General features: G+C 38.1%; 1 protein-coding gene across 9 annotated transcripts in view; it reads right to left on the bottom strand.

Annotated features, from left to right (window-relative positions):
* The window catches only part of EML4 (EMAP like 4), a 160,851-nt gene that overhangs the window by 65,010 nt on the left and 69,108 nt on the right, over positions 1-26,733 (bottom strand). For 5 of the 9 annotated variants that reach the window (XM_071806043.1, XM_071806045.1, XM_071806044.1 and 2 more), the window contains exons 1-2: positions 13,648-13,777; positions 7,824-8,006 (exon numbers count right to left, since the gene is read on the bottom strand). In XM_071806043.1, coding sequence (XP_071662144.1) covers positions 7,824-8,006; positions 13,648-13,762 — 298 coding nt within the window. In that variant the 5' untranslated portion in view covers positions 13,763-13,777. Of the gene's footprint in view, positions 1-6,327; positions 6,348-7,823; positions 8,007-13,647; positions 13,778-26,733 lie in introns of those variants that run through there. The other 4 variants (XM_065833364.2, XM_071806046.1, XM_065833362.2 and 1 more) reach the window with 2 other exon arrangements.

Here is a 26,733-nt window from a genome sequence, read left to right as displayed (position 1 = left end):
CAACTGAGATCTCCCAGTGGTCAGATTGCACATCTCTGCCAGTATCACGTCATACGTCACCTGCTGGCATAAGCAGTCTGAAAAATTTCAGACTGAATAGCACTCAGCTTTATCTGTTAGTTTGGAACAAAAGCCAGACATAAACTGAACATAAAATGAAAGTCAGTGTATGGTGACCAGGATTAAAGCCAAATTGTCAAGAGATCAAAGTGGTAAAAAATGTCTTTTATGGATACCGGATTCATCTTTGTGCTGATAATTTTCATAGAATAGTATCTGTCGAGTTAAAAAGAAGCATTTCATTAACATCTGTCAAGTATACAAGTGTGTGAATGAAAGATAAGTAGGATTAGAAAAAACAGACCACAATAAAATAAGAATCTATTTCCAACTCTTTATCAGTCTTGATTAGTTAACTGGGGAAAAACTGAAGCCTAGCTGTAAAAGACAGTGATAAGTTTTGAAAATGTGTGTCCTGTGATAACATGATAGCTTTTCTTTCCAAACATACATACAAGGTACTAGAGCTGAGGATCAATTAGGAATTCACTTATTTTTCCTAACTCCACAAGTTACAGTTGAGTATTTTAAAATATAGTTTATTATGTTTTTACTTGTGTAAACTGGAACAATGATTTGCTTAACAACTTTGCATTTGCTGCTATCTTGACAGGTAAACTGGCTTCCAAGGGAAAACCAAATCCTTCTTTCTCTTCTTCAGGTAATTTCAATTTAAAGTAAGTAGCTGCAGCTTCATTAAAATAACTTCTCTGGACTCTTCATTCAAGTGGATTTAAAGTAAAAAGTTCAACAACAAATTACACGTTATCAAAAAAAAAAAAGCAGCATTTACTTACACTGTTTTTCTCTACGCTTGTCTTTTTTTATTTTTTTAACAATAAGGCATACAATATCCAAATCCTTCAATAACCTCAGAATACTTCATTCTCAGCAAAATTTGACAAATATTTCTGTATTTCAAATAGATTACATGCCCAGGGGTTTTATGCAAACAAAACTGATGGCTTGATGGACAGAAAGCCAATTTAGTAGATTTACTAAAGAAATATACCACGTATGTCCAACCACACTATTAGTCACCAGAGAACCCACACAGGTGAGCCACAGAAAACCAGACCAAAATAGTTCCAAGTGTAGCAGAATGCAAGATTTTATCTGCATTTCCTTCCTAAAATAGAGACATCAAAAAAATAACTAGAAACTACAACAAATCCTAAATTTACTTCAAGATGTTACAATAAATTGTACCAAGGCAAGTAACTGCAGTGACCACTTCGCTTCCAAAGTTTCAAATGATGCCAGGTCCCTCAGCTCATGGAAGATGCTGGCAGAGAAATAGCTCAGGAGCACTAAAACTCTTTTAAAAAAAGTACTGTATTCTAAAGGGCAGGGGAATATTTTCTTCAGCATGGTGTTTTATTCAGCTACTTCACTCACGCAGTAAGAGTTAAATTTCGATGGAGACTTCTTAAAGTCAAACAAATGTTATCTTCTTCTGTCACACAACCACATGCTACAGGTCCGGGTGAGAGACTACAAGACCAGTACAAATCAGGACAAAATAATTCAGTTCACTACCTATGGGACATACTTCATCTTGTTTAATAATTCAATTTTAAGACAAAATTAAGTTACGACAAAATTTATTATTGTTAAAACAAATACATCTAGCTGAAAAAATGCAGATTCTTTTTATACGTTATTTTTAATTGAAGCCAAATTTCACAAATCTTGACTGACAACTGGCTATTAAACATACATTATTTGTCATGGAAAAGAACTATCTGAATAGAAGCATGTTAATATGCAACAGTTCTAGAATGTATAGCTAGTGCATAAACATTTTGAGATGCAAATGAACCTCTCCCTGTAAGCAGATAAATTAACTACAATATTAAGAATAATTAAATATTTACTTAGAGATTTCCCACAAAATTTTTATAGCTACTGACTTACTGTCAACGCATACATTTCTAAAAATAACTAATCCTCCCATAGACATAAAACTAGTTTTTCAGGTGTCAGGCTCCTAAGAGTCTAGGGGAGCCGTGCCCCCACTCCAATGCTTGGCAATTTGGGCAGACCTATTAAAACCCACTACCTCAGGGAAACTGAAGACTTCATTGTCACGGGACAGCCAACAGCTTATTCAAACCACAGAGCCCCTTCTCTCCTCCCTCCCTATCACTTCATTATTTTGGTATACTTTCCCAGAGGTAGCATTTATTTCCTCAACCAACCACCCAACGAGCTATATCCAAGCAAAGGAAATAAAATTTTAACCATGGTAATCTGAAACGATTTTATATACTCCGGCAAACAGTGATGGAAGAGCTTCTCAAGTGTTATAAACTGCAAGCAGGATTTATTTGAAAAAAGTTAGTGGCACCATTTAGCTCTTCCAACACTGGAATTCTTAGTTTGAGAAGCATCATTGAGAACAGCAGAGTACTGCTCCGGAGAATTTGCCCACACTGTTCTTAAAAAAAAAAAAAAAAGCAAAAAAAAAAAAAGCACATAAATGCACAAAACATACCCAAAACTGTAAGATGCACATGGAAAAAGAATAAGATGTTTATCACCACAACTGAAAAATACTCCTCTAAACTGCTCTGAATATCTTCTCCAATGAATAAGATTATTAGGTTACAGACATTTAAAAACAAACAAACCAAAAAACAAACACAAAACAAAAACCATAAAGAAAAACTTTTTCAGTTCTCTCTCCTTAAACTTAGTTTAGCTGGTTAGTGACCCTTAGTTCATTAGTGCCCTCTAGATCCAAATTCTTTGAATAGAGGAAAATATATGAAGAACATCAAGACAAGTAAGTGTAACAGAAGAAGAAGAAAATACTAAAGACAGAGGAGAAGATAGGAAAAAATGGGGAAGAAATGCAGAAAGAAATAATTCTAATGCAGAAAGAACAGATGGTACTAAAACCAATACCTGGCAAATCCATTAAGACCTCAAGAGTATCATTATTTGTTATGTGAGCATAGAGCCTGCAGATTTCAATTGGACTATTCCCATGAGTAAAATGACACACATGCAAGCTTGCCAGGTTAGTTTTAATATCATGGATAAAAGCCTATACCCTACCTTTACCATAAGCATTTTCCTACCTACACTTCTATTTTCTGTTCCTTTAATGTTTACTGGTTAGACAACATAAACACGTATCCAGTTATTAAAACAACTGAAACGCATTAAAATGTGTTAAAACTAAAATCACAAATGCAAGTCTATCTTATGCTTTCAGTAATAAAGTTTGCGAAACACCTGAAGTTGATTTTTGTTTTATATTAAACAAAATGACTTCATGTTATTGAAATGAAGCCACTGTTGAGATAAGGTAAAAATTACATCTGAAGTGTTTTGCTTACATTAGTACAATGAGATGGAATTTGAAGCAAGACCTACTTAGGATTTTTCTTATTGAAGAGACACACTATTTCAGTTGAGAGAAGGGAGCAGAAAAGCAATGAAAACTCTCTGCATTCCTGTTATACAAATCCACTGCACAAAGGAAAAAAAATATCAAAGTTGCATTTCTATTACACAGCTGCTTTTGCAGGTCCCCAAGATTACTGCTTCCAGTACAACAAATGCCTTGTGGTCTGCCAGTCTGTATTATCATGAGACATCTTCTCTGCAAACTGCCATTCACTGCTTCAATTTTGCTTTGTGAGTTGAATTTGCATATGAGTTACTTGATATCAATTCTTGTCCAAGCAATAGAAAAAGTCCTCCAAAGGTTTTAACCTGTGACAAGCCCTCTCATTGCTTCCAAGTACAGAAAAAGGGTATGAACTCCTTTGTTTCTCCATGCTTGGACAACAGATGTCCTTTCTGGTGGATGGACGCTTTTTTAGACAAGAGCTCATACCCCAGCGGTATGATTAGCCTGAGATACTTCACTGGTGCCACTGTGTGCCACAAACTTGTCTCCACACCCAGAGCTGGAGGGATGAATTCTCCTGTTACATACATTTTGACACCCTGTAAGACTTTAATAGTTTTACCAGGCACCAGCTGTGAGCCAATCTATCTTGCTGGCAGCCACAAGTACCAGACTGCTTTATGCTTTCCTTTTCTTCCGTGTCCAGGTAATCTTTGTTTTTGGAACTTTTTGTGAATGTTAACAGCACCAATCATGCCTCAACAGCAGAGACATGTGGCAACAAGACCGTAGAGCTGCCAAAAGCAAAGAAATTCTCACTAAGAAATTCTTAGCAAGCCATCTACTAAAAAAGGAAAAAAAAATACCAAACCCACAAGTGCACTCACATGCTACACTGCCCCAAAGCCCTGTAGCTGCTGGGGACCTGTTCCCTAATATTGCTTTTTCACATTTCAAATCCTGAACGCTGTTTTCGGACCTGGTAATTTCTTCTTTGTGCAGTTATTCCTAGCTGTGTGCAGAGATTGAGAAGTACTATCGTAGCCTTTTCATTTTTAAAAGATTTTTCTCTATTTAGAATGACTTTACATTGAGAAATACTAAAGAGGAAAATAAGCCACATGCAAACACTCGTACTCTGCTTTTCACTGTGCAATAACAGACAAGTGTTAATTATGTTACAATCCCTACTAGAGGTATTTCCCCTCATACAGCATGTCTACTTCATGCTTCACTAGGAGGCACTAAGCTGGCTAAAAATTCTCACCTTTAGCTTATCTCACAGAGTCTGCAAATCTATCCCTGCAGGAAGAGCTGTTTGCTTCTGAGGCAGAGCTAGACAGACAAAATCATAGGTAGTGACCTCCTGACTGATAGCCCATGGGTTACAAATAAAAATCTATGCAGGCCCGTGTGAGTTTTTTCACTGAAGCCTGGACTAAGTTCAAAATAAGCATACAAAAAAAGGTAGCAAAACAAAAAACAAAGGCTACAGGGACAATGCAAAAAATTAGCTTCAGCTATGGTTGATTCAATCTGTCAATCTGAAATAAAGGGATAAGAAAACTAGTAACAGAACTAGCTCACCAGATACACAATGCAGACAAGCTAACACAGAGGATGAAGAAATCTCTTTTTGCACTAAGTTGGGCCATCAACTTCAGAACGAGAAAGATCAGTGAAAAAGTGGTTGAGATTTGTCCCTTTCAGCACAATTCACAGTCCATTCACAACACTTGTTTTTAGCTTATGAAAAACCTGACTTGACAGACACTACTGAGATGTCAACAAGAAAAAAACTGAGGTTTTTAAAAACTCATTTCAGCAACAAGTAGGAAAGATTCCTTCAAACTAGTTTAGATATTGTCTCTTACTCAGGTTAAAACTCTCGTTTGATGGAAAGATTCAAGTTGGCTTTTTTCCAGTACTACAGTTCTTGTAAGTTCAGTTTATTTTTAAACTCACTGTGTTGCCATACTTCAAATTAAATACATTTCTCTCAATGTATTCAGAAATACATACACTTCATTCTGTTTGCTCATTATTTATGTCAGCATGTATTTACAGGCTGCTGTCGAGACAAATACTTCTGTGAATCAAAGCCTCAGCATTGTTTTTTTAAAGAAAACCTACCTATAACATTTACTGTGAAATTGTCATAATGCCAAAATCCAGATTCTTGACAGGATCACAAACACCAAAAGGAATTTTGGAGGAATACAACTATCTTTGCAGCAACGATGACTTGACTAGTAAGAGCCTGTTATGTAGCCATAAAATACTTCAAAGAAAAATTAACAGTGACTTCCTTGAGTATTATTTTTGTATGCCAATTCAGACCTTCTGCCAAACCGACTAATTCACAAAAATAATAAATTTATCTTTGTTAAAATATTTCAAGAGTTTTTTATCTATTGAATGAACTTAAAATACAGAAATCAAAAGTGGAACCCAGGGTTTACAAAAAGCTATGTATGAACTTGTTTTGAAATACTAAAATATTGATGTTTAAGTTTAAATCAATGTTAATATCAAGCTCATTCTTCAAGTCTATATTTAGACTAGTACAAAATTCCAGTGACTATGTGAACATTTTCTTTTGTGACATTTCAAACAACCTATATGATAAACAGTGACGTTAATGTGTTGCCTGGTGGTATTAGGTAACCGAACACAATGGGGACACATCTACCACAAATTAAATACAGTGCCAGTTAGTCATAACACATTTAAATTCCATGTATTAGCTCATATGTGTACATCTCTGCCTCCAGCCCCATCTCCTCCTCCACAGTTACGTGCTGTTATTAGAGATGTAATAGCAGAAAGCTGAAGATACTTGGATATTCCACCTCCCCCTTGTGCAAGAAATAATTAATTTACTTTTCACTGAACAAATGTACCTGGAGAACTCGGTATGGCCCCAGGACCCCCAGAGTCCCAGTAAGGAGATGGCCCCAAGGCATTTTGCAGCACACAGCACGTTTGCCCTGCCTATGCACATAGTTTGCTGGGTATGAGACAGCTCCAAGTCAAAGGTCTTCAGCCGTGTTTATGCATATCCCAGCTCATCTGCATTGAAATGGGAAGAATAAGGTCCTATGTTGCACACGTTTTACCCACAGTTTTCCACTTCGTCATTTTCTTTTTGTCATGATGGACAGCAGACAGCAAAGACTGGCTCAGTCAAAATACTTGCTAGAGGTCTATTTGCAGAGAGTCACAGAAGGAAGTCTCAATCTTGATGAGACCAGAGAGGCATATTGGGTAGATAAAAGCTGCATTTACAAGCAGGGATAACAACAGTCTGCCATTTAGCAAGCAAGAGAGAATGGCAGGATTCAGAGCCCAAGCCAATTAAGCATCATCACTTCCTTCCATCTGGCAGAGAGACTGCAAAAACATTTAATTAAGCAATGTGATCTCTCTGCCACATCTAAAATAATTCAAACTTTCAGCATTTTCAGCTTTTGCATTTTCAGCCTGTATAATGCAGCCATCCAAACAAACATACACAATGATGTGGCATCATTGTTATACTAGTGCTGGCATAGTGGGTGGACTTCAACGCTGAAATACAGGGGTTGAGCCCAGAGAACCTAACCTTTTATTTAATCAGAGGCCTAAGATATATACCACAAATATAGATAAAGCTATTCAGAAAGAGCTATGGCTAAGTTGGAGTAAATTCAAATAACTCAAATAGTTGTTCACAATAGAAAAGGAAATGTCCACACACACAAAAAGTAAAAATTAGTGCAAAGGGCAACTAGTTTCTTTGATTTTAAACAATCCTATGTATTTCAAAGTTGTAAGGTAAAAGTTATTGTACTCTGTCCAAAAGAGATATTAGTGAGTGGCTACATGGTTACTTCTACCAGAATCTACCAGCCGTGAGTTCTCTCTGCAGATTAACAAAAATCAACTATATTCAGAAAACATCCTTATTTGGTGGCAATGAGGTTTGGGATTTTTGTTTTGTTTCAATTTAGGAGGAGGGGGAAATTCTAGTAGGTCCCTTCAGTTGAGAAACTTCTAGGTGAAGTCAAAGCTGAGACTCAGAGCCGCCCACAAGACCCCAGAAGCCCCAGTGATAGGTTAAATACCACAGTTGTAAAACTTTGCACTATTTAAATTAAAACAGGAACCTTTGAACAGAAAGTAAGGTAAATTTTCAGGGGGTTAAGTAAATAAAAATATTAGCAAGCAGCAAAATTAATAAGCATATTTCAGATATCTATTTGCCATATACTATAAAGCCACCCTTCCAAAACTAACCCCTCTAGCTTGAAATATACCTGCCTTTCCAAATGAGACAGAAAAGGGAAAAAAGATCAATGAAGATACATTCTAAATAATAACACTGACTCTAGACAGAATTTACCAAATATAAGTGTACCTTTACTTGGTGCTGATTTTCTCACGGAAGCTACGTGGTCTTCCGAGATAGCAAGACGCCTGAGCACATCAGCCAACGCTGCTTTGAGCACAGTGATTTCATCCTCTTGTTGCTGGACTCTCAGCTCCAGGGCTGACAGACGGTCCTGGACATCAGACGTACTCGCAGCTGAGATGCTGTCATCTGGACAGTGGGAAAAGAGAGTGGAAAGGGCATTTAACTGTTTTGTTCTAAACTAAAAGGCACAGAAAGAAACATGTACAGCATGTCTAACCCATCACTTTGAAATTCTGAAGGTGTTCAAACATGCTCAGACAAAGGAGGAATGGATATTAATGCTTCAAGACAGAAATGTTACTAATCATTAACTTAGACTGAAGGCTTAAGGAGTCTGGCCCTATTACAATAAGAGGAGAAAATGTGTTTTCTATTAAAATAGTGTAGAAAGAAAACCATGCTTACCAGCAGTAGGAAGGTTGAAATTAATCTTATTTAAATAGCTAACTAAATTCACTAAAAAGGTATAAAATTGTGGTCAAATTTTGCAATATATTCTCTTGGAACTGTTAAGGAATTCGAACTGTGATCTGTAATTTTAAAGCATGATATAAAGCTAAAAAAAAAAAAAAAATCTGCAGTTGAAATAAATGTATAGCTAGCCATGACCTGATTACATGGAGTGGCAATCTCAGTTTAAATGGTCTAGATCAGAGTTTTTAACTCCAGTTCCTTCTCTCTCTCTCTTTTTTTTTTTTTTACATCACCACCCTGCATACGCCAAAAAACTATATGACATTATAACAGTTGGCCTGAAGTGAACAGAAAATAAATACTCTACAAAAAGGTTCCAAAAATCTGTTTGGCCACACAGAGGTAGATTAGCGTTGAAGGCATAATCCAGTCAAATCTATTCTTCAGTGGTAAAAAGGAAATTACAGCTTCTGCATACTCTTTGCCTTCAACAGTTCTTTGCATTATTTCTGCCAATCCAAAATAACACACAACAGATTTTTGTATTTGGCTGTTCCAATACATCACAGGCCAACCACTAAAAATGACCCATAAAAGAATACATTGCTCAATCACATGGTACTGAATTCCTTATCCATTGTGATTTAGGCTTACTAAAAACTCAGGAAGGAATTTCTAACACAGGTTTACAAAATTTACCTGTATTATACAGGGAGTGTAAGTCCATATTCTATGAAATATATACAAACAGCGAATTTACAGATAAAGGTAAATAGCTAATATTAATACTGTGACTATATACAATCTAAACTTTAGTTCACTAATCTTACTAAGACATACTATGGGAAAAAAAAAAGTTAATATGAGCCACAATCCTAAAATTATTTTTCACTAAAAAAAAAAAAAAATAAAAATAAAAAAAAGCCTTCATCTTGGAAACACTCGCCTAAGGGCACTTTTAAAATAAATGTAAGCAAAAGAAACACTGAGCCAAACCCCTCAAATAAATTAAATATGAAAGAGATTAATGCCAACTTCCATTCAATTAAAACATGATGCTCACTACTAAAGAAGCAAAAATTGAACCAAGCAAAATAAAGAATCACAGTAATACTTTCACAACACTAGCAAAACTCCTACAAGGAATTAGTAAAACAAATATAAGTAGTTAAATGTATTCACAATCATTGTTAAACTGAAAGGAACACTTAACATTGCTTTGATAAAACAACTCTAACAAGAAGACAGGTTAGTGTATTGATTTGGTTAATCAAAAAGCAGAAATGTATCACTTCATGGTTAATACTATATTCATTCAGGCTAATAAATAAAAAGAACTGCAGGGGAATTAATAAAGCAGGCAATCACACTAAGATCTACAGACAACAGATTAGAACAACTCTGAACAAAATGTCTTTGATATCACCAGCTCCACATGCATAAAAGTATTTTAATAACTCTATAGCCCAGCATATCCAATGCATTCTCAATAGTACTTTACAAATCCAGACCAGTGATACCTGCCCAAAGTTGGGAGGGACTGTGTAAGATTCTTTTAATTAACCCCACGTTTTCAAAACACAAAACCCCATCTTATTTTCAAAGTATCTTTATATCTCATCTCACAGTGAAGTAGTAGTCCAAACAAAGAAGAGAGAAGTTTGACATTTCTTTAAAAAAAAAAAAAACTTATTTTTTTCCCTTTTTATCTGCCAGAGCCTTCAATTAAAGAACCATTAAAAGCTCTTATAATGGATAAATTATGGATAAATTCCCAGGCTGTATAAATACACAGATTACTATAAAACATTTGTAAAAGACATTAAGTAACTATGTCAAATCATCATTTTAGAAGCCAGACATCACTGTGTTCCCTGTGTGGAGTCCAAATAACAGTAATTAACAAAGCACGAGAGGCTCCACTTTTGGTCTGTCTCTCCGATGAGCTCAGATGGAAGCACAGAGCAGTGGCTGCCTGACACGGGCAGCTTTTTTTCCCCCACCAACTACCAACACTGACTAGACTTCTGCTGAACCCCAGCACCCCAAAAAAGGAACATATGAGATGGCTCCTGCAGTTTCAAAAGCCACCGTTGTGTCACTAATTCCAAAGGGGAACAGGACAGCAAATCTTCCTGCCTTGTAAGGCTGCAATGCTTTTACCTCCTCAACCTATCAAGTGAGATGGTAGACACGATGGCCAATGTTGACCTCTGTGACTCGCACTATGGAAGCTTAACCCTAGACATGGCATGGAGGGGCAGAAGGACTCTCAAACTCAGCCTTATTACAACAGCTTGTATAAATGGGGCATGAGTAGGAAAGCAAGAAGGTTAAGCCATTTAGCTCGTTCAAAAACAGGCAAAGCAATGGGCTATGTGCGTACAACTGGAGAAAAGAGGTTTCAAACCACCAGTGGCTGCTTTGTATTGCAGAGAGGGCACATGAGATACAGTGACTGAAAGGAGAAACTGGACAGCAAGAAGATCACTTGGAAATCAATAATATTTCAGTTGATCAAAGAACTCAGTAGCACACTGGGAAGACATTTTATTGTTCTTTATCACTATACAGAAGCAGCATCTGTTTCAAGTGATGACAATCATTTTACACTGGCAATTATTAAAGCAGTAAAACCAAAATACCTCACCCATGACAGCAAATATTCAACTGAACGCAAACATGCCCTTCTTGGCAGTATCTGAAAAGTAAGTCAGCTAGGGATTAAGTTTAAAAGAAGATGCCTTGAAAGTAAACACAACTGCAATTCTTGAGATCATTTTGACAAACCTGCACAACGCAAAACTATACTACTATTTTTTTTTTTCTGTCATATAAGTTTCCAAAATCTCTTCCAGATTTCTTCTTCCATTAAAATTTATTCTAATACTCTAACTGCATCAAAAGAAGTTTAAACAAAAGGCTTCCTTCAAGTACATATCCTTCCCCCTTCGGAAGGGAAAAGGCTTGTACACAAGCACACAGTGAGTTACTTGGGAAGCTGAAGTTCATCTCCTCCCTTCCTCTTCTCTCACTCCTGAACATCTGGCCTTTCCCTCACGCTGTTTCAGACATCCATCCAGGCCTTCCTTGAGCCACTCTTAAATCTACTCAGCCAGAGGGAGATGTATGTATTTGTTTAAAAATGGAAGAAATTTGGAAATGCAACTGACTATTGATTCGTTCACTTAGTTAATTTTTCAAAAAGACCTCTTTAGTCACCTGTCTATGTTTATTACAACAAAATAGCATCCTTTCTGATGTGCTGGTCACATTTCCCAAGCTGCCCATGACCTAAGCATTTTAAGTAACCACTGGGAACAAGATCCATTACAAAAAAGTACCATCTGCAGTGCCCACTGGCCGCAGGGAGGAGACACTCACACAGATGTGGATCTAAGGTCCTTCAGTTTTAAAAAGTGGTTTAAGAGAAGAATATTGGTACTCAAATGACAGTAAAAACATGCAAGGTCTAAACATACAGTACCATCACTTGCAAAACAAGATGTCTTGTTATTTTATTGTTATTGTTCACTAGTTTGATTTTTAATTTTAGCCATTAAAACATTAGTTCTTCCTCTGCTTTTGGAGTAAGCAGGGATGACATATGGGATGCTTGTATTTAGTACTGATAAGACATGTGAATGACCTAGAAATTAGGGTTCATTTTTCACAGCAAATAAAAGCCATTAAATAGATGCTTTATGCTGCGTGGGACTCCTCACAGTCACATGCGTCAAACCACTCCCAGCAGATTAAACAAACCAGCAGCTCAAACAGCCCCTGAGACTTTTTGAAAGGGGTACGCAGTACCTAGTGATGGTACTTAACAAACCTCCCAACCCACTTATCACTCTTCGCATGTCACCAACCAGGCACGTGAGGATAACGGCCTTCGAAAAGCATCACCCTTCACCACTCACTGCCTAAGGAGAAATCTGAGCTGGTTACATTTGAAAAAAATATCCCTTACTACTCAACTGTCTATTCTGGGGCCCCTCAGCAACTCCAGAGCCTCCATTATCACTTCTCTGAGTCAATTCCTGCCAGCCCCCAATTTTAGACATAAGCAGCATTTCAGAAAAACAAGTTCTACAAACTCCAGCACATGGAAATTTAAGCCACGGGGTGGAAAATCCTACATTTTATCCAATAAAGCCACAAAAACCACAGATATTTTTAAACCCTTCTCTGCCAAGGCACCCACACCATTTTCTACGTTTTCCCCAGAGTGTTACGAGCCTTTTATTACAGAAACACAACAGAAATTACTTGCACTGGTATAAAGCTCTGGCTGACAGTTTCAGGAGATAATTGGCCCAAAAGAACCCCTTCTCACTAGGACTGTGGTCTGTCTCTGTGTGCAGGAAGGTACGTATTTGCACAACTTGTAATTTTTCTTCTGAAGAGCAGTGAATAATTTGACTTTGGATGAGGGTTATATTTCCAGAGAGATAACTGACATAGCTGTTTTTCCTACCCTGTTACGAACAAGAAAATTATCTGCAGTTTTCTGCAGCTCACTTTTCCTAAGACTACCTTACACCTAATTATCTGTAAAAACAACTTTTTTAAAAGGTAGAATTAGACTCTACACTCTTGTACCCACAGTATCTCCTGCACTTCCTCCAAATACCAGTACACAGAAATTATCTTGGTTTTGTAAAGGACGTGAGTCACGGGAAGAACATAAAAATGGGAATTAAACCACACAACACTAACATGGAAGGTTAAAAAAGCTGACTCCCTCAAACAACACTGTATTAAGTTCTAATGTGTCTCTAGAAGCTAGATCTGGTGGAATGGAAGCAGAGTGGGAAGTTCCTTCTTCCTGCAAATGCAAGACTGTGGTCTTCAACACTCCAAAGTATGCCATGTATCTTTGACTTTCCTTCCTACTTTTTCATCCTCTTTCCCTAATTTCCTAATTTTTTTTCATTCAGAATTAAAAACAATGCACTACTTGATCTCACACATATTACTGAAGACAAAAGTAAAATCTCTTTCTGTACTTTTTTGTAGAACAACAAAGCAGATGTTTTGAGATGGATACAGACAAATCACTGATTGCAGACACTGGTCCCCAGCTCACAGCTCTCAAATATGCAGCACGTTAGTATTTCCAACATTAACTAAACCTTTTATTTCTCTCTTCCACAGACACACCTCCAGGTTTTCAGGAGGAAAGCATGTTGTCACATACCACTCATTTGCTCAGGGCTGATGCTGCACAAGGACCATCATGTTGAGAAAACTGTTTTCCTTGTGCAGCTCATTAGATTGTTTAATGTTGCATAGTACAATATTATTTTAGTCCCATACATGCTAGTTAATTTAAAAAAACAAGTACTACCTTCTATTAGCCTTTCATGAGGCACTTTCAAGTCCACAAAGAGCAGGAAGTTTCTTTGCACAGCTCCTACTGCAGAATCAGCCCAGAGTGCAATGTCTAATGGAGAAGTGATCATCCCAATGACTAATCTGCATTTTTAATCATAAACTGTGAAAAAAGATGGTTTATTATTCACTTTAAAATTCAGCAATGCAATCTACCATGTTAAATGATACAGAACTTGGCCATAAAAAACCCAACAAACCAACAACAAAAAACCTCAACTCTCACTGAAGTCTGAAAATCCAGACTATGCCTAAAAACCTCAGTTAAAACCCTGAAAGGAATATAATTTATGTTGTTAAGAACTTATGCATGACTTGAATAAAGGTAAAGTGGCCCATCTGGAAAAGATCTATACAGATCTGTATAGGTATAATCATAAATCCCAGAAGTCAATTTAAAACAAACAAAAAACAAAATCCCACACAGCACACAAACCAAACAAACCACAAAGCAAATAAACATGCAAAAAAACAGGCCATAAACTATAAATGTGTATCATTAAAGCATTGCATTAAATTTTAAAAGAAGAAGAAAGATACATAACTACACTGGACAAAGTTTCCTTAGGACTTTCCAATTCAGCCCAACATATATTCATTATGTCACTGCAGTGTTTTGTCTGTAGATGATCCAGAAGAAGATTTTACCTTAGCATATTAATATTTTGCAATGTAATAGTAATTACTGAGCTTTGCTATTTGTGAACTGCTTTATCATTTGTTTGAAGCAAATTCATGTCTGTGAGCCTACTACTGCACCATTACATTGCTTGAAAACACAGGTGATGTTCTCTATAATCTCATTTTAAAGGGTTGGTCTGATCTACCACTTCATCCCTAATAGTAGTTCTACTTGTATATGCTAAACAGACTTGTGTACGTAGGCTTTCATATCTTTTTTTTTATTTTTACTGACGTGAAAAAGCAAGGGAAAGAGAAATGGTGCAAAAACACCCTGAAAAAATAACTTTGTAATAACCGTAAATTACAGGTATTACGACAAAAATATTTTTATAATAATCCCGTGCTTCTGCTATTGTAAACCCTCATATTTTTAATACAGATAATCTAGAAATGTATCAGCACGAGATTCACGGGTACAACTCCGCCCATGCTGTATTCAGCCAACGTGAGCGTTCAGGTTGCCTAACTTTCCAGTAACTGTATTATTTACTGGGCACACAAGTTTCAAGAAGAAACAGATCAGACTTGCCAATACTAGTTTTGATACGTAGACTGAGAAAACAAAACAAAGCCAGCACTTAAACACACTTCTCATACTTGACATTGCTATCCATATAATTAATTGGAGAGGCAGGTAATTATGCTGTCTCTCTCATGTATCCTCCCCCAACTGCATACCTCGAATCAGCTCCACCTCCATCAAGACACATCAACCATAACACCATTTACAGGATTTTGACCACCCACTACTTAAAAAGCCTTGTGGTTTTAAAGTATTTTTCTTCCCCTAGCATTGCTCAGCTCTTGATGCTTCTGATACTCTTCTGAATCTCAGGACACTCCAATGCTTGGCCTTCAAACTGCAAGAACAAGCCCTTATCTTCCCAAATGATGTTTCTGATGAGCAACCTCTATGCTCCACAGACAGAACTCACAGTGGCTACAGGCACCTGATTGGGATCCCCCACATAACCCGCTCCGCAGCAATCCCAGTCACCCCAAGCTCTTTTTAATATCTGACACCACCCTATTTTCATGTCACAGTTAGAGACAGAGAGGGGCAGAGAGCACCTTTTCTAACATGTATGCTTGGAAGATCACCTAATAACACCTGCAATGAACTGCTCTACCCTAACTTACACATGCATTTAAAGCAACACTTCAGCACACTTATTAGCATCCATTTGCCAGAAGTATTTCATGTTGTGCTGGAAGTGTTAGAACATTTCCATGAAAAAATGCTAATTCAAAAATTTAAAATTAACAACTTTGCCTGGTATGAAACTATGTGGGCTAAAAATTTCAGCACCTGGAGTTCCTCTCCCCCATCCGCCCCCAAACCCAAACTGATCTAGTTTTTTTCTAAGACAACAGCTTTTCACATGCTGAAGAGGGAACAGATCCCTGAAGTCTCCCCTCTTCACCCAGGGCTGTGCCACCTCTCGCTTCCCCACACCATGAGCAGACAGCACCCCAGCAACCCCACAGGGAACCTCAGCTGGCTCCAGCTTTGCAAAGCCAGACACTGCGGCTGCCAGAGCAGGACACCACGAGCAGGACAGCACCTCTCCCACATTCCCGAGGCTGCACCGAGGCAGAACCTGCACGTTCTGCCGAACCTGACACACCAGACACAGGGGCAGAAAAGTGCGGAGCTCTCATGGATAGAGCACATCAGCAGCAATCAGGCTTTTGACATGGACAGGGCTGTCCTACCCATGTACTTTGACAATCAAAGAGTTTCAAATTGGGCAATTACTTTAATTAGAAAATTGGGTAATTAGTAGATGCTTTTGACCTTAATCTCTTTTTAACTTCACTCTTCATCTGCTAAATGCAAGCATCATCCTATACCACATAAAGGTTAATTAACACTTGTGGGCTACTGAGGCACCACCATAAGTACTGTAGCAAAGTCAATGTTGAAATTCACGTATTTCTTTGAAAAGCAAGACTAAAAGCCTTGTCATAAAAATTACATAGGAAGCTATGCAAAGAAAATTAAAACAATTCAAAATACTGAGCAACTGCTTTGAAGGCAGAATTAGCTCTTCTGAGTACTGACTCGGGGGAGACTATGATCAAGTAATTAAAGGCTGTATCTTAATATCTATATGATCCAGAAGATTAAATATAGTCTTGAAAGACTACTCCAATTCTGGTTTTCATGTTCAGTCTTTGACTTTCCGCTCCCAATGCTTTTCTTTAACCATATTTCATTACTACAAAAGACAGCAGCATTGTCACTGATCCGCTCAACACAATGGATTATGTTGATTAACCACATTCAGGCTCAGACAATAATTACCAGGATCCAAAACATTTCTAAGTCCAGCAAATATTGTAGAGCTCACTAAGAAACAAAGGATCATCTCAAAGACTCTGATTTTCCTGGAGTATTTTGCAAAATCATTTACACAGACAGGTACCCATCACTTACGTGGTTGGTAAGGAAGTTAGTGTGAAGTCTTGTAAATGGAAAAAGGAGCAAGCAGACGGAAATAGGAAAAAAAAAAAGAAAAAAAAGGAGGAGAGCAAAGAAGAGCAGAGGGGAAAAAAGAAGAGGAAAAGAAAGAGCACTCTCCAGCTCTCTGCACCCGCCCCCTTGCCCTGGGGCCACTTATGTTTTAACTGCTCTTGTCAAAGCGATGATGCCAATTCCTGCTCAGAGAATTGTCAGGATAGTTAGTTCTTTGGTGGGTTTTTGTTTGTTTGTTTGTGGGGCTTGGGGTGGTTTTGTTTGGTTGGTTTGGGTTTGTTTTTGTTGTTTTCCAGTATTTAAGCCCAAATTCATACAGCTTACCACTAATTTTCCATGCTGTATTTCCAAAATATATTTCCAGAATATTTTTCCAGTAACGTGCAAATAAAATCCAGTTTGCAAAACGTTCAATCTTTAGATTGCAACAACACAGAGGAAGTTCAACATTCCCCACCACTGCAGTACATGTCTGTCTTTGTAAAATACATGAATTCAGTAGTACAAACATAGTTTTAGTCTGAAACTTATGGAAACTCTTAAATATTTATTGCTCATTTGGGCAACAAACTAATTTGTGTTTTTGTTCTTAGTGTGGTTTTAACAAATACATTTTTGCCCCAGAGGAAAGCTGTTTTTACTGTTTAATCTTGCTATACTCTTATCAATCCCAGGGTACAATTTCAGCAGCAAAACACAAAAAGCACTGAAATCATTAAGTGAGATAACATCAGGCAAAGCAACATAACCTCTTTTGCAAATACAATTTATTATTGTACCATCCAATGTTTATTTGCAAAATTTTATTAATCTCAAATCCTGAAACACAAATGAATCATCTCCAGCTTCTGTTATCTAGGAATCAAGATAAGACATTATCTCTGTAAACAAGCATTGGAACAAAAGTGTTGAAAAAGTGTGCCTGAAATTAGTTGTACTGGTTGCTTTATCATGCTTCTCTTTTCTCCTTCCCCCACAACTCACAAACAAGTATTTAATTTGTAACATTAAAAATACCACTGTATAAACTAAGTTTCTTTGATCTCATTCTGTGCTATTCTAAGCCACTCTATCACAAATGCTGCTATACAAAACCCCATCCAGTCAGGAAAAATACAGAGTCCTGCTCTATTTCATTAATTTTCTTTTGTTTAAAAAAAAAAAAAAAAAGAAAAGAAAAAACTCAATAGTCTCCATTTATTAATCTCGGCTGTACAGGTTGTGCAGCTGTCAGCAGTTGTTTGTGTTTCACAGGCAATAGATGTTATCTTGTAGATTTAGTATTATGTTCACACAATAAGAATAGTCTCCTATTGGAATGATAGTCATGCATATAAAAATACCAGTACTAGGGTATTGCCATGTTAAAGAGAGTCACTTCTTGATGCTGACACTAAACACAAAGCATACTGCATGCTGTTCCCACTCATCTTCACTTTCCTTCACACTTAAGGGAAAGCTGCTAAAGCTTGTCCATTGCAACATCATTGCACACTCAAAATTCAGCCTCACATGCAGACACCCCTGTTCATCAGCACTGCACCAAATTCAAAGCAAACCCATCAGGGGTGCCTAGACAGGAGGGCAGGATGCCACACTCCTCAGCAGGATAGAGCCCTCTGCCCCCTGCCAGATGGCCTGTGCCACCTCCCCATGGGCCACCAACCACTGCAATGTAGTTTAGTGGTGCTGGCATCGCCCTGGGTGCTCAGAGCTCCCTCTCCCTACCAGGGAAAGCCTTCCCTTTTGGCTCTGGCAGGATTCTCTGCTCAGCAGAAACAAGGTTACACCAGAGGAGAGGGACCAGGTCTGGTACATGCAGAGAGGAATTTGACAGCTCTTATCTCTTTAAGTCACAGGACACAGGGATTTCAGATAAAGGTAAAATCTGTTTGGAAAGAGACTCAGCAACTCAGTGCCTTATCTTAGTTTTCTAGTATTTCAGGTATAGGAATTCCTTCCACTTATTCACAGTCCTTCACGGTCACCACTTTGTTACCTCTCAACACCAGAGCCCATTCAGTAAAATGCCAACTCTCTCCCTAACAAACTAAAGCATCCTTGAAAAGTTATTGTCCTTCTTTGCAATTTCTCATGCAAATGCTAAGGATGACAATACTCTCCTTCCCTTGTAGAAAAACAAGTTCTATGAAGAGACAAGCCTTCTATAGAGGAAGCATTAATTCCAGCATCAAGTTTTCTCCTGCGACCACCCACCAGGGTGGCAGCATCTCCTGCAGAGGCAGCCCTTGCCCCAGCTCTGCACTGGAAACCTTACACCTGCTGCTGCCACAGGCGATACCACCTTGCAGTTGTCAAACCTCTCCTGTATCTTGTGGGCAAGAACAGATGTAAAGTTTGCTTTTGATATTTTCAAAAGTTCACTGTTTCTTGCGACTGAAAGACTAAATAAACTAGATCCAGCATGACACTTCCAACAGTAGTGGTCAAAACCTCACTTTTGCTTACCTCCACCAAGACACTTCCTCACTTTTGCAAGTGCTTGCAGCTTTGGTACATAGAGGAACACCTCTACAACAGCTAATGCTTACTCCAGGTGAAATCAAACCAACAGTGGTGTCTTTTTGCACTGAAAAGAACTTCTCCGTACAGACTAGTCATAACATAGACACTGCTAAGCTATCTGCTTAGTCTCAAGAATAAAACACAAGCTGTAAAACTCCCACACAGCCAACCTGTAAGGTGGTATCTGCAAATAGTCATCACACATTAAGTCACAATCTCCATTACAGTTACTACAGAGGAGTAAATATTGAGAAATAAAGGGAATATTTGCACATTGTGTGTCACAGAAAACACTTCAGTCCAGACAGACAGCAGGCAGAAATATCTATACTCATGTAGGTCAACAGCCACCCTCAAAAAGGGGAACCGAGCATAAATACAATTTTAAAAATGACTAGTTCTTTAGATAAGTTCCCTTTGTTTTGTTGTGTTAGAAATTAAACAGTCCCAGAGAAGCTTTGAAGTTAATACCTACAAACAAGGTGTGGGTGGAAAGCACCGCTCACACCTTTCCTGCTGCTGTGGCCTGACAAGGGACTGACAGCTCGGTTATCGATCCTGCCATTCAGCAACATGCTACGTTTGAACAGCTGTAGAAATATTTAACCTTAACATCTATTATTTTACAAAGAAAGATACTCTTCTAAACAATTCAGATTGCAGGTCTACCATCAAGTGTTGCCATGTTTTCCTTAGTAAAGACATTACCAACAATGAGTTTCCACAAATGCTCTACAACCAAGGTAACTGGGAAATCAAACTAATTTAATTTATAAAGAGGAAGAACTCTTGAATGGGATGACAGACTTCTATACGTGTAACTACGCATATATTCTAAAAAGCTGAAGTTGGACTGCTTCCACAGAAATGAATGCATAAAAGCGAAGCCAGATTCCATGATATTTTCAGTTGCTAATCCTGGCAGTATTGTGCCTAAAATGGAAAACTCCACCGGAAAGGGGGGAATTAGGTCTCATCTCTGTTTAGGTTAAACCACAAGGCATGTTTCAGAATCGATTCACCTGCAAGTAAACACAAAACACATGGAAACAGTGTTATGTGATACTACAGCCTCTCAGAGAAAAATCTATCAGTGAACAGAGCATTCTGGACAACGTAGGTAGGCTAAGACCTTCTAAAATTTCACCTTGAACATATTTTATGTAGAAGTCCTACTCAAAATTGAAGTGTCATAATAGCTGTTGATAAATCATACAAAACCATCATGAATGCATGCATGGAATTTGCCTGCATGGAAAAAAACTGATCACCTTTTTACAGGGATACCTTTACCTTACTTTTCAAAGGTTCCTTTAGGAAAATACATACATTTCTTATACAGAATATTTGCCCAATTTAGTAAACATATAAGGGACCACATGTCTGTCCAAGTTGCTTAAATACAACACATTATGTATCATAAACAAACAGATTACCTATAATCTGTTCTTTCAGAGCCTCTGACGTAGAAGCAATGTTTGGGCTTCTTTTCCCACTATTTGCTACAAAGTTACAGTTTTTAGGTAAAGAAAACATCCCTACAAATAACAAGGGAGATGGGACTGATGACTGATGTGTCTGGTATTAGAAATTATCAAATACTACAAATACTTGACAGGGAAACAAGAGTTAAATCCGGTTGTGACTAGGTAACGGAAGTGTCGTGAACCAGGAATGAGCTGCATTTTTGCCCATTTTCTTCCAAAATCAAGGGATTAATTAATCAAGAACAAACACCAACCAAAGTTTCCTCAGAAATGGGAACCTCTATGTGGTGATGTACACCTATTTAAAAAATAGCAGGTATGTTTTGCTGCAGACGTACAGTGGCACTGATGCCAGCAGACAGTGCTCCCACTGCTGCTCAACCTGCTCCCACCGCGTCGACCACCGTTCCCCCACAGGCCTTGCTGCACAGGGTATCGCTTCCAGCTTTCAATAACACACCTGAAAACAGCAATGCCAGCTAACACCTGCTTGCAACCCATTGAAAGAAAGTCTATAGTTTCAAACTAATGCACTTCAGACTAATGAAGTGAAAAACATACCGGAAAAAGCTATATATTGTAGGGCTCCAGTGTCTGCCATTCAGTCCTTCTTCTTTTTAAAAATCTTGGAGATTTCTATAATTTTTTTTTTTTATATCGGTGTGGGCAACAATCTAAAGCGAAAACATAATAGTTATTCTTTTAAACCACAGAATTATGTAGTTTGTTCCTTTAATGCTTACACTTTGAGATTGATTAATTCCACATAACACTTATTAAGCATTAACTATACTAATTCAGCTATTTATACATATAAAATAACCATCCACTACTCTGCACAATATTGCCAGTAAAAATAATGGGATCCTTCATGCATGAAAAGGATCCCCCTCACCACAACAGAATACATCAAGAACAAAATTGTTCTATATATTTTCAGTATCTTCTAACCTTTCAAATAATCTTATTATACAATTTATGTATTTTTAGTGTTAGCAGGAAAGAATTAAAACAGCTAGTATGAGCATGTTCTTTGGGCTACAGCCACATAAACTACCAGCGACTGAGCCCAAGAGACAGTTAACAGCATCACAACTTCCATGTAGCAACTACTCAAGCACATGCTCTTACTCAAGAGCAAACACCAGGCTGTTTAACCTACTAATCTCCATTTACTAACCTGCTGTGTCAACAACACGCTGTAAATTTCCGCATTCGCGTAGCCCTTTACAGCTCTTGTGCAAGCCCACACTCTAACTAGGTGTGACCATTCTTTGCAACCTGTAGCTTGCATTGCAAAACATCCCCGTACAAGAGCACTCCACAAAACACAGCCTGGACACCTCTGAGTCAACCCACAGGCAGAGAGGACAAGTGACCCTGCCCCAGCGGTGTCACTGCTCTGCTGCGGAGGAAGCAGGGCCAGGAGCACAGCTTTGTCCCCCCAAACTCCTGCTGCCAGGGCTACTTCACCACCAGCCATGTAATGTGACCCCAACATAGAAGCTATGTGTGATCAGTGCAAACCACTCAGGAATCAAAAGCCACCTCCCAGCTCCATATTTTCCCCCTTTACAATTAAAAAAAACCAAACAACCCACCCCCCAAAAAACCTTATTGCTCAAGACACTCTGCCATTCAAGCCACTGAGCAAATGGGTAAGAGCTACAGTGGCGGCAGCATGTAAAATCCTGACGGACCAACTCAATCAGCTTCTTGTGGAAGGGAATGCTCCCTTCAATGCATTTCGTAAGCATCAGAAATCTAACTGTAGGTATTTTCATTTTCTGAAAAGCATCAAAGGCAAACAAGGCCAAAACCCAACTTCATGAATTTTTAGAGCATACGAAGAACAAAAAGGGTGCTGGGAGAGAAAAGCAAAGGCAGGAGACATGGTACCTAAATTCTATCTGTTATGATACATCAGAGCATCTTCTCATCACACAATAAACAACTGTAACTAATGACTGTCACATTTGGTCATTCCTTCTTCCCTGCTCACAGGGTGGGTTCTGCACGTCCAGCAGTTCTTCTGTGTCTCTTTACAAGTTCTGCTCTCAGAGCCACTCTGTCCCACTGCAGAACGAGCAGGTTGAAGAAGCACTTTAGGTTTGCATGCTGCAAAAGGCAGGTTTCCAACACTGCTGCTTTCCTGATTAATTTATAATTTGTCTGTGTGAAGCAGGGGTATGATGATGTGTTCGTAAAGATACCTTCTTATGTTTCTTAATCTGGGCATTACTCAAAATTTGAGAGCGAAGACTCAGTGCTGAGGAAGTGTGTGCAGTCTGAACCTGACCCTTAATGACAAGTGTGCTGCGTCAGTTGCACTTCTGATATTTCACCAATTTTGATACTTGAGCAACTTTGAGTGTGGCTTGCAATTACTTTCTGCAACTGCTTAGAAAATGATAATGATTACTTGTGCAGGCTAACAGTTAGCTTCTCAGCCACCTCTTGATGACTAATACATATTCCTAGAACTGTTAGAAGTGAAATAGACACCCGAACAGGCAAAGCAGAAGAAATATTACCAAAAAATGTAACCACATTTCTGAAAGTTAACTATCAAGTTAAAGAAATGAGACTTTTCCATTGAGTCAGGGTAAGTATTAACCTTTAAACAGTATCAGATGAAAATCCCTATGGACCTTTACAATATTTGTAATTTTATGTCATATCTACATAGCACTACTGATACAGTAGATATTGCAGATATTTAGTCACATGCTATAGTGTAATGATGCAGATATTTATTAAAGTATGTACCAGTATACTTTTTTTTCTGTTTCTCAGTTGAGACATATATTAGAAGGTTTTTAGTGAGCTGTGTAGATGCAAATATCTACAGCACATCTGCAAGTCAGTGACATGCAGAGTCAAGCACCATGTTTGATCTGAGAGGGATGGATCCCCACTGCTCTCTGCGATGCCACTATACCTATGCACATCTGGGTCACACCAGGCATGTCCCTTCTCTTGGTTACCTGGAAAGGGGGTAGTGTCTGAAGAACAAATGCCACTTTGACAAATTTAATATAATTAAGCCTGGAAACAGCTAGCCCATCCAGCTTACAGCTCACTTCATTAAGTATAGGTTCAGCTAACTCATAAAGCAAGTAAATACTGCTTAGTCCAACTGTGCTTATAACTACTCAATATAACCACTCAATAAAAGCTTCATTTAACTCTGCCAAATTAGTAGAAGGTGGTAAGTTAAACTACGCTAACCTGATAAGGAAGTAAAACTTAAAACCAAGTGTACGTTATCCTTCAAATTTTAGAGGACTTATGACTGTGTAAAGAGGCAGCAATGGTATTTTCACAAACTATAATGAGATGGGATTTCACCTCCACACAGAAGACAAGGATCTCAAGAAGACGATGCTGAACTGATGTGGAAAATTATGCCAGTAAAGAGTGGTGGCTGTCATAGTTTCCTTCTATGCAGTACGGTATTATAAGCAAAGAAGCGTACAAAAGGAAAGTAATACTCCATCTGTCCCTGCATTCAGAAAGCCCCATTTCCAAGCATTTAAGCCCTTCAGTTATGAGCATGAATTGCCCTGGCTACAAAAATGCAGCCCTTTGCATTAATTTCTCAGTAACTACTATTCCTCCTGGTATGGACCAGCTTGCCTTCTGTCGGGATCAACAGAAAGCAGAGAATTTTCCCAAAATACAGTTTAAAGCATTTGGACTACCATAACCCTCGGGAGAAGATGCCCCAGCTCTTGTAGAATACCTGGCTACATTTCATTATGTCTAGAAAATAAAATGTTCTGCCATCTCCACTCAGGAAACTTAGAGTTCTTTTAAGTGTGTTACCATCAAACTTTTTTTTTTTTTTTTTTTTCTGGAAAACAGGAAAGCATGTTCAGAGAAACTATTAACACATTTCTAGCCCAGGACTATGGACTATTCTAATACTGCTTTTAATTCTTCAAACTTCCTTGCTAATATGACTTCATGATAGCAAAAACGCTTAAATGAGTCTCAGGTCGCTCATTAAGTCTGACCCTCATCCCCCAGCTCACACAAGGCTGGGCTGGGACCCGCAGCAGCACTTGGGGTACACCAGAAACCTCCCCAGGTCTCACCAGCTGGAACTCTCAGTGAGCCAGCACAGATTTATCAGGCAGGTTGGTGGGAATTCTCCCCTCATTCATAAAAAAATGTATCAACCAAAGGGAGGAGTGCTTGTTCCATGTCTGATACTTCTGGGAGATAGAAATGATAATACGGTTTGATTACTCAGAGCAAATAATCTAAAGTAGTTTTAAAACTAGCTATGACAGTACTGACTCTGACATAGTCAAATCCTGTGTCAAAAACACTGAAACCTACAGCAAGTTAATTTTTTAATCAAACACTGAATACTGTAATGTTTCAGCTGAGTCAACTAAGAGGATACAGACTTTCAGACTGTTTCTTTAATTTTACCTTTTTTTTTTTTTTTTTTTTTTACAGGATTAAGACAGCGATAGGGAGTTCTACGTTTATCACCACTATTACTGGCAGAGTAAGCCTAGAGTAAGGCTAGCTCAAAAGTTCTCAATGCAATTACAGCAAAATTTGTCTCATTTAAAAAGGCTTCACTGCATCAACACAAACATTGTAGTTGCAGTAATCCAAGATGATTAAAAAAATTAAATAAATTTAAAAGTCACTATTTAGTGTGATGTAATCCCCTGAAATAGGCTCATACTTGCTTTATTTAACTGGTCTCCATCCAGTGTCTAACCAATTTTAGGTAAAACACCAAGCTGAAAGTAGGACTTCTATGTCAAATTTGTCTACTTTTGCCCACGTAACAGGGACTAGAAAGAACAATTTAAATACTTCAAGTAAAGTCACTTTTATTAGATACTAATTCAAAGTAAGTGCTACTTTTCCACAAGCACCCAGGCAAGGCAGCAAGAGCAGCACCATCCCCCCCCTCTCCCCCATATCAGCGAGGTGGGGGGCAAAGCCTCTGCCAGCCAAGGTGCCCTCCAAGGCACGGGGACACCTCCCCGGTGAGCAGCACCAGCCCACAGGGCTGGTGTAAACCCTGTAGACCCACCAACACCATCACCTTTAACAGCAACACCTCCAGCAACTTGTAAAACCACACTGCAAAACAACACCTAAATGAACCCTCTGCTAGTCTCAGCGCTAAAAATAAACATATTCAAATAAATTTAAGAGTCTGAAAGCAATGAGGTTTACAAAGTCAGAGATGTTAGTGGTTTTTCTTTTTTCACAGTTGTAAATACTGTTTACAATGTCAAGTGTCATTGGAGGCAAATATTTAATCAAGAAGCATGCAAAACTAAAGTTTTGTTTGCATGTAAATATTTTCCTTGGTCAAACTGAAAATTTATACCCTCATCCGTATCATATAAACTAAATTCTAGCTCAGATCTCACTTGATAGCTAATACCTTCCTGAAAGGACATGTTATGACATAAGCCCTTGCCTTAGCTTTAGTTATAAAAGGCTAATTAAATACAAGTAGAAAAAAGAAGTCGTCTCTACTGACATCGAACAAGTTTTTAAAAAAATCTGATTAAGCTGCCCGTTAGCACTGATATCCCATAGGTTAAAAGGGATTCCTAGTTCTTCACTGCTGAATTCGGAATTTTTTTTTACCTTTGGCAAGAAATGACCAATTGGATTTACGTATAGTGATACATGTGCACAAAACAAATCACAATTAAACTAGAGAAGTTCCTATAGAAAAGCATATCACTATAGGATACTTATTAAAAAAAATAAAGTCCCCCAAAACCTCACCTGGAATAGCCTACTGCTAGTACAAAGCCTTAATCTCCTTCAAATGAAACAAGAATGAGCATGTATGGCCCCCAAAAAATAATTAATT

The sequence above is a fragment of the Patagioenas fasciata genome, chromosome 3 (assembly GCF_037038585.1).
Source record: "Patagioenas fasciata isolate bPatFas1 chromosome 3, bPatFas1.hap1, whole genome shotgun sequence".
NCBI lineage: Eukaryota > Metazoa > Chordata > Aves > Columbiformes > Columbidae > Patagioenas > Patagioenas fasciata.
This window is presented reverse-complemented; position numbering and strand designations above follow the sequence as displayed.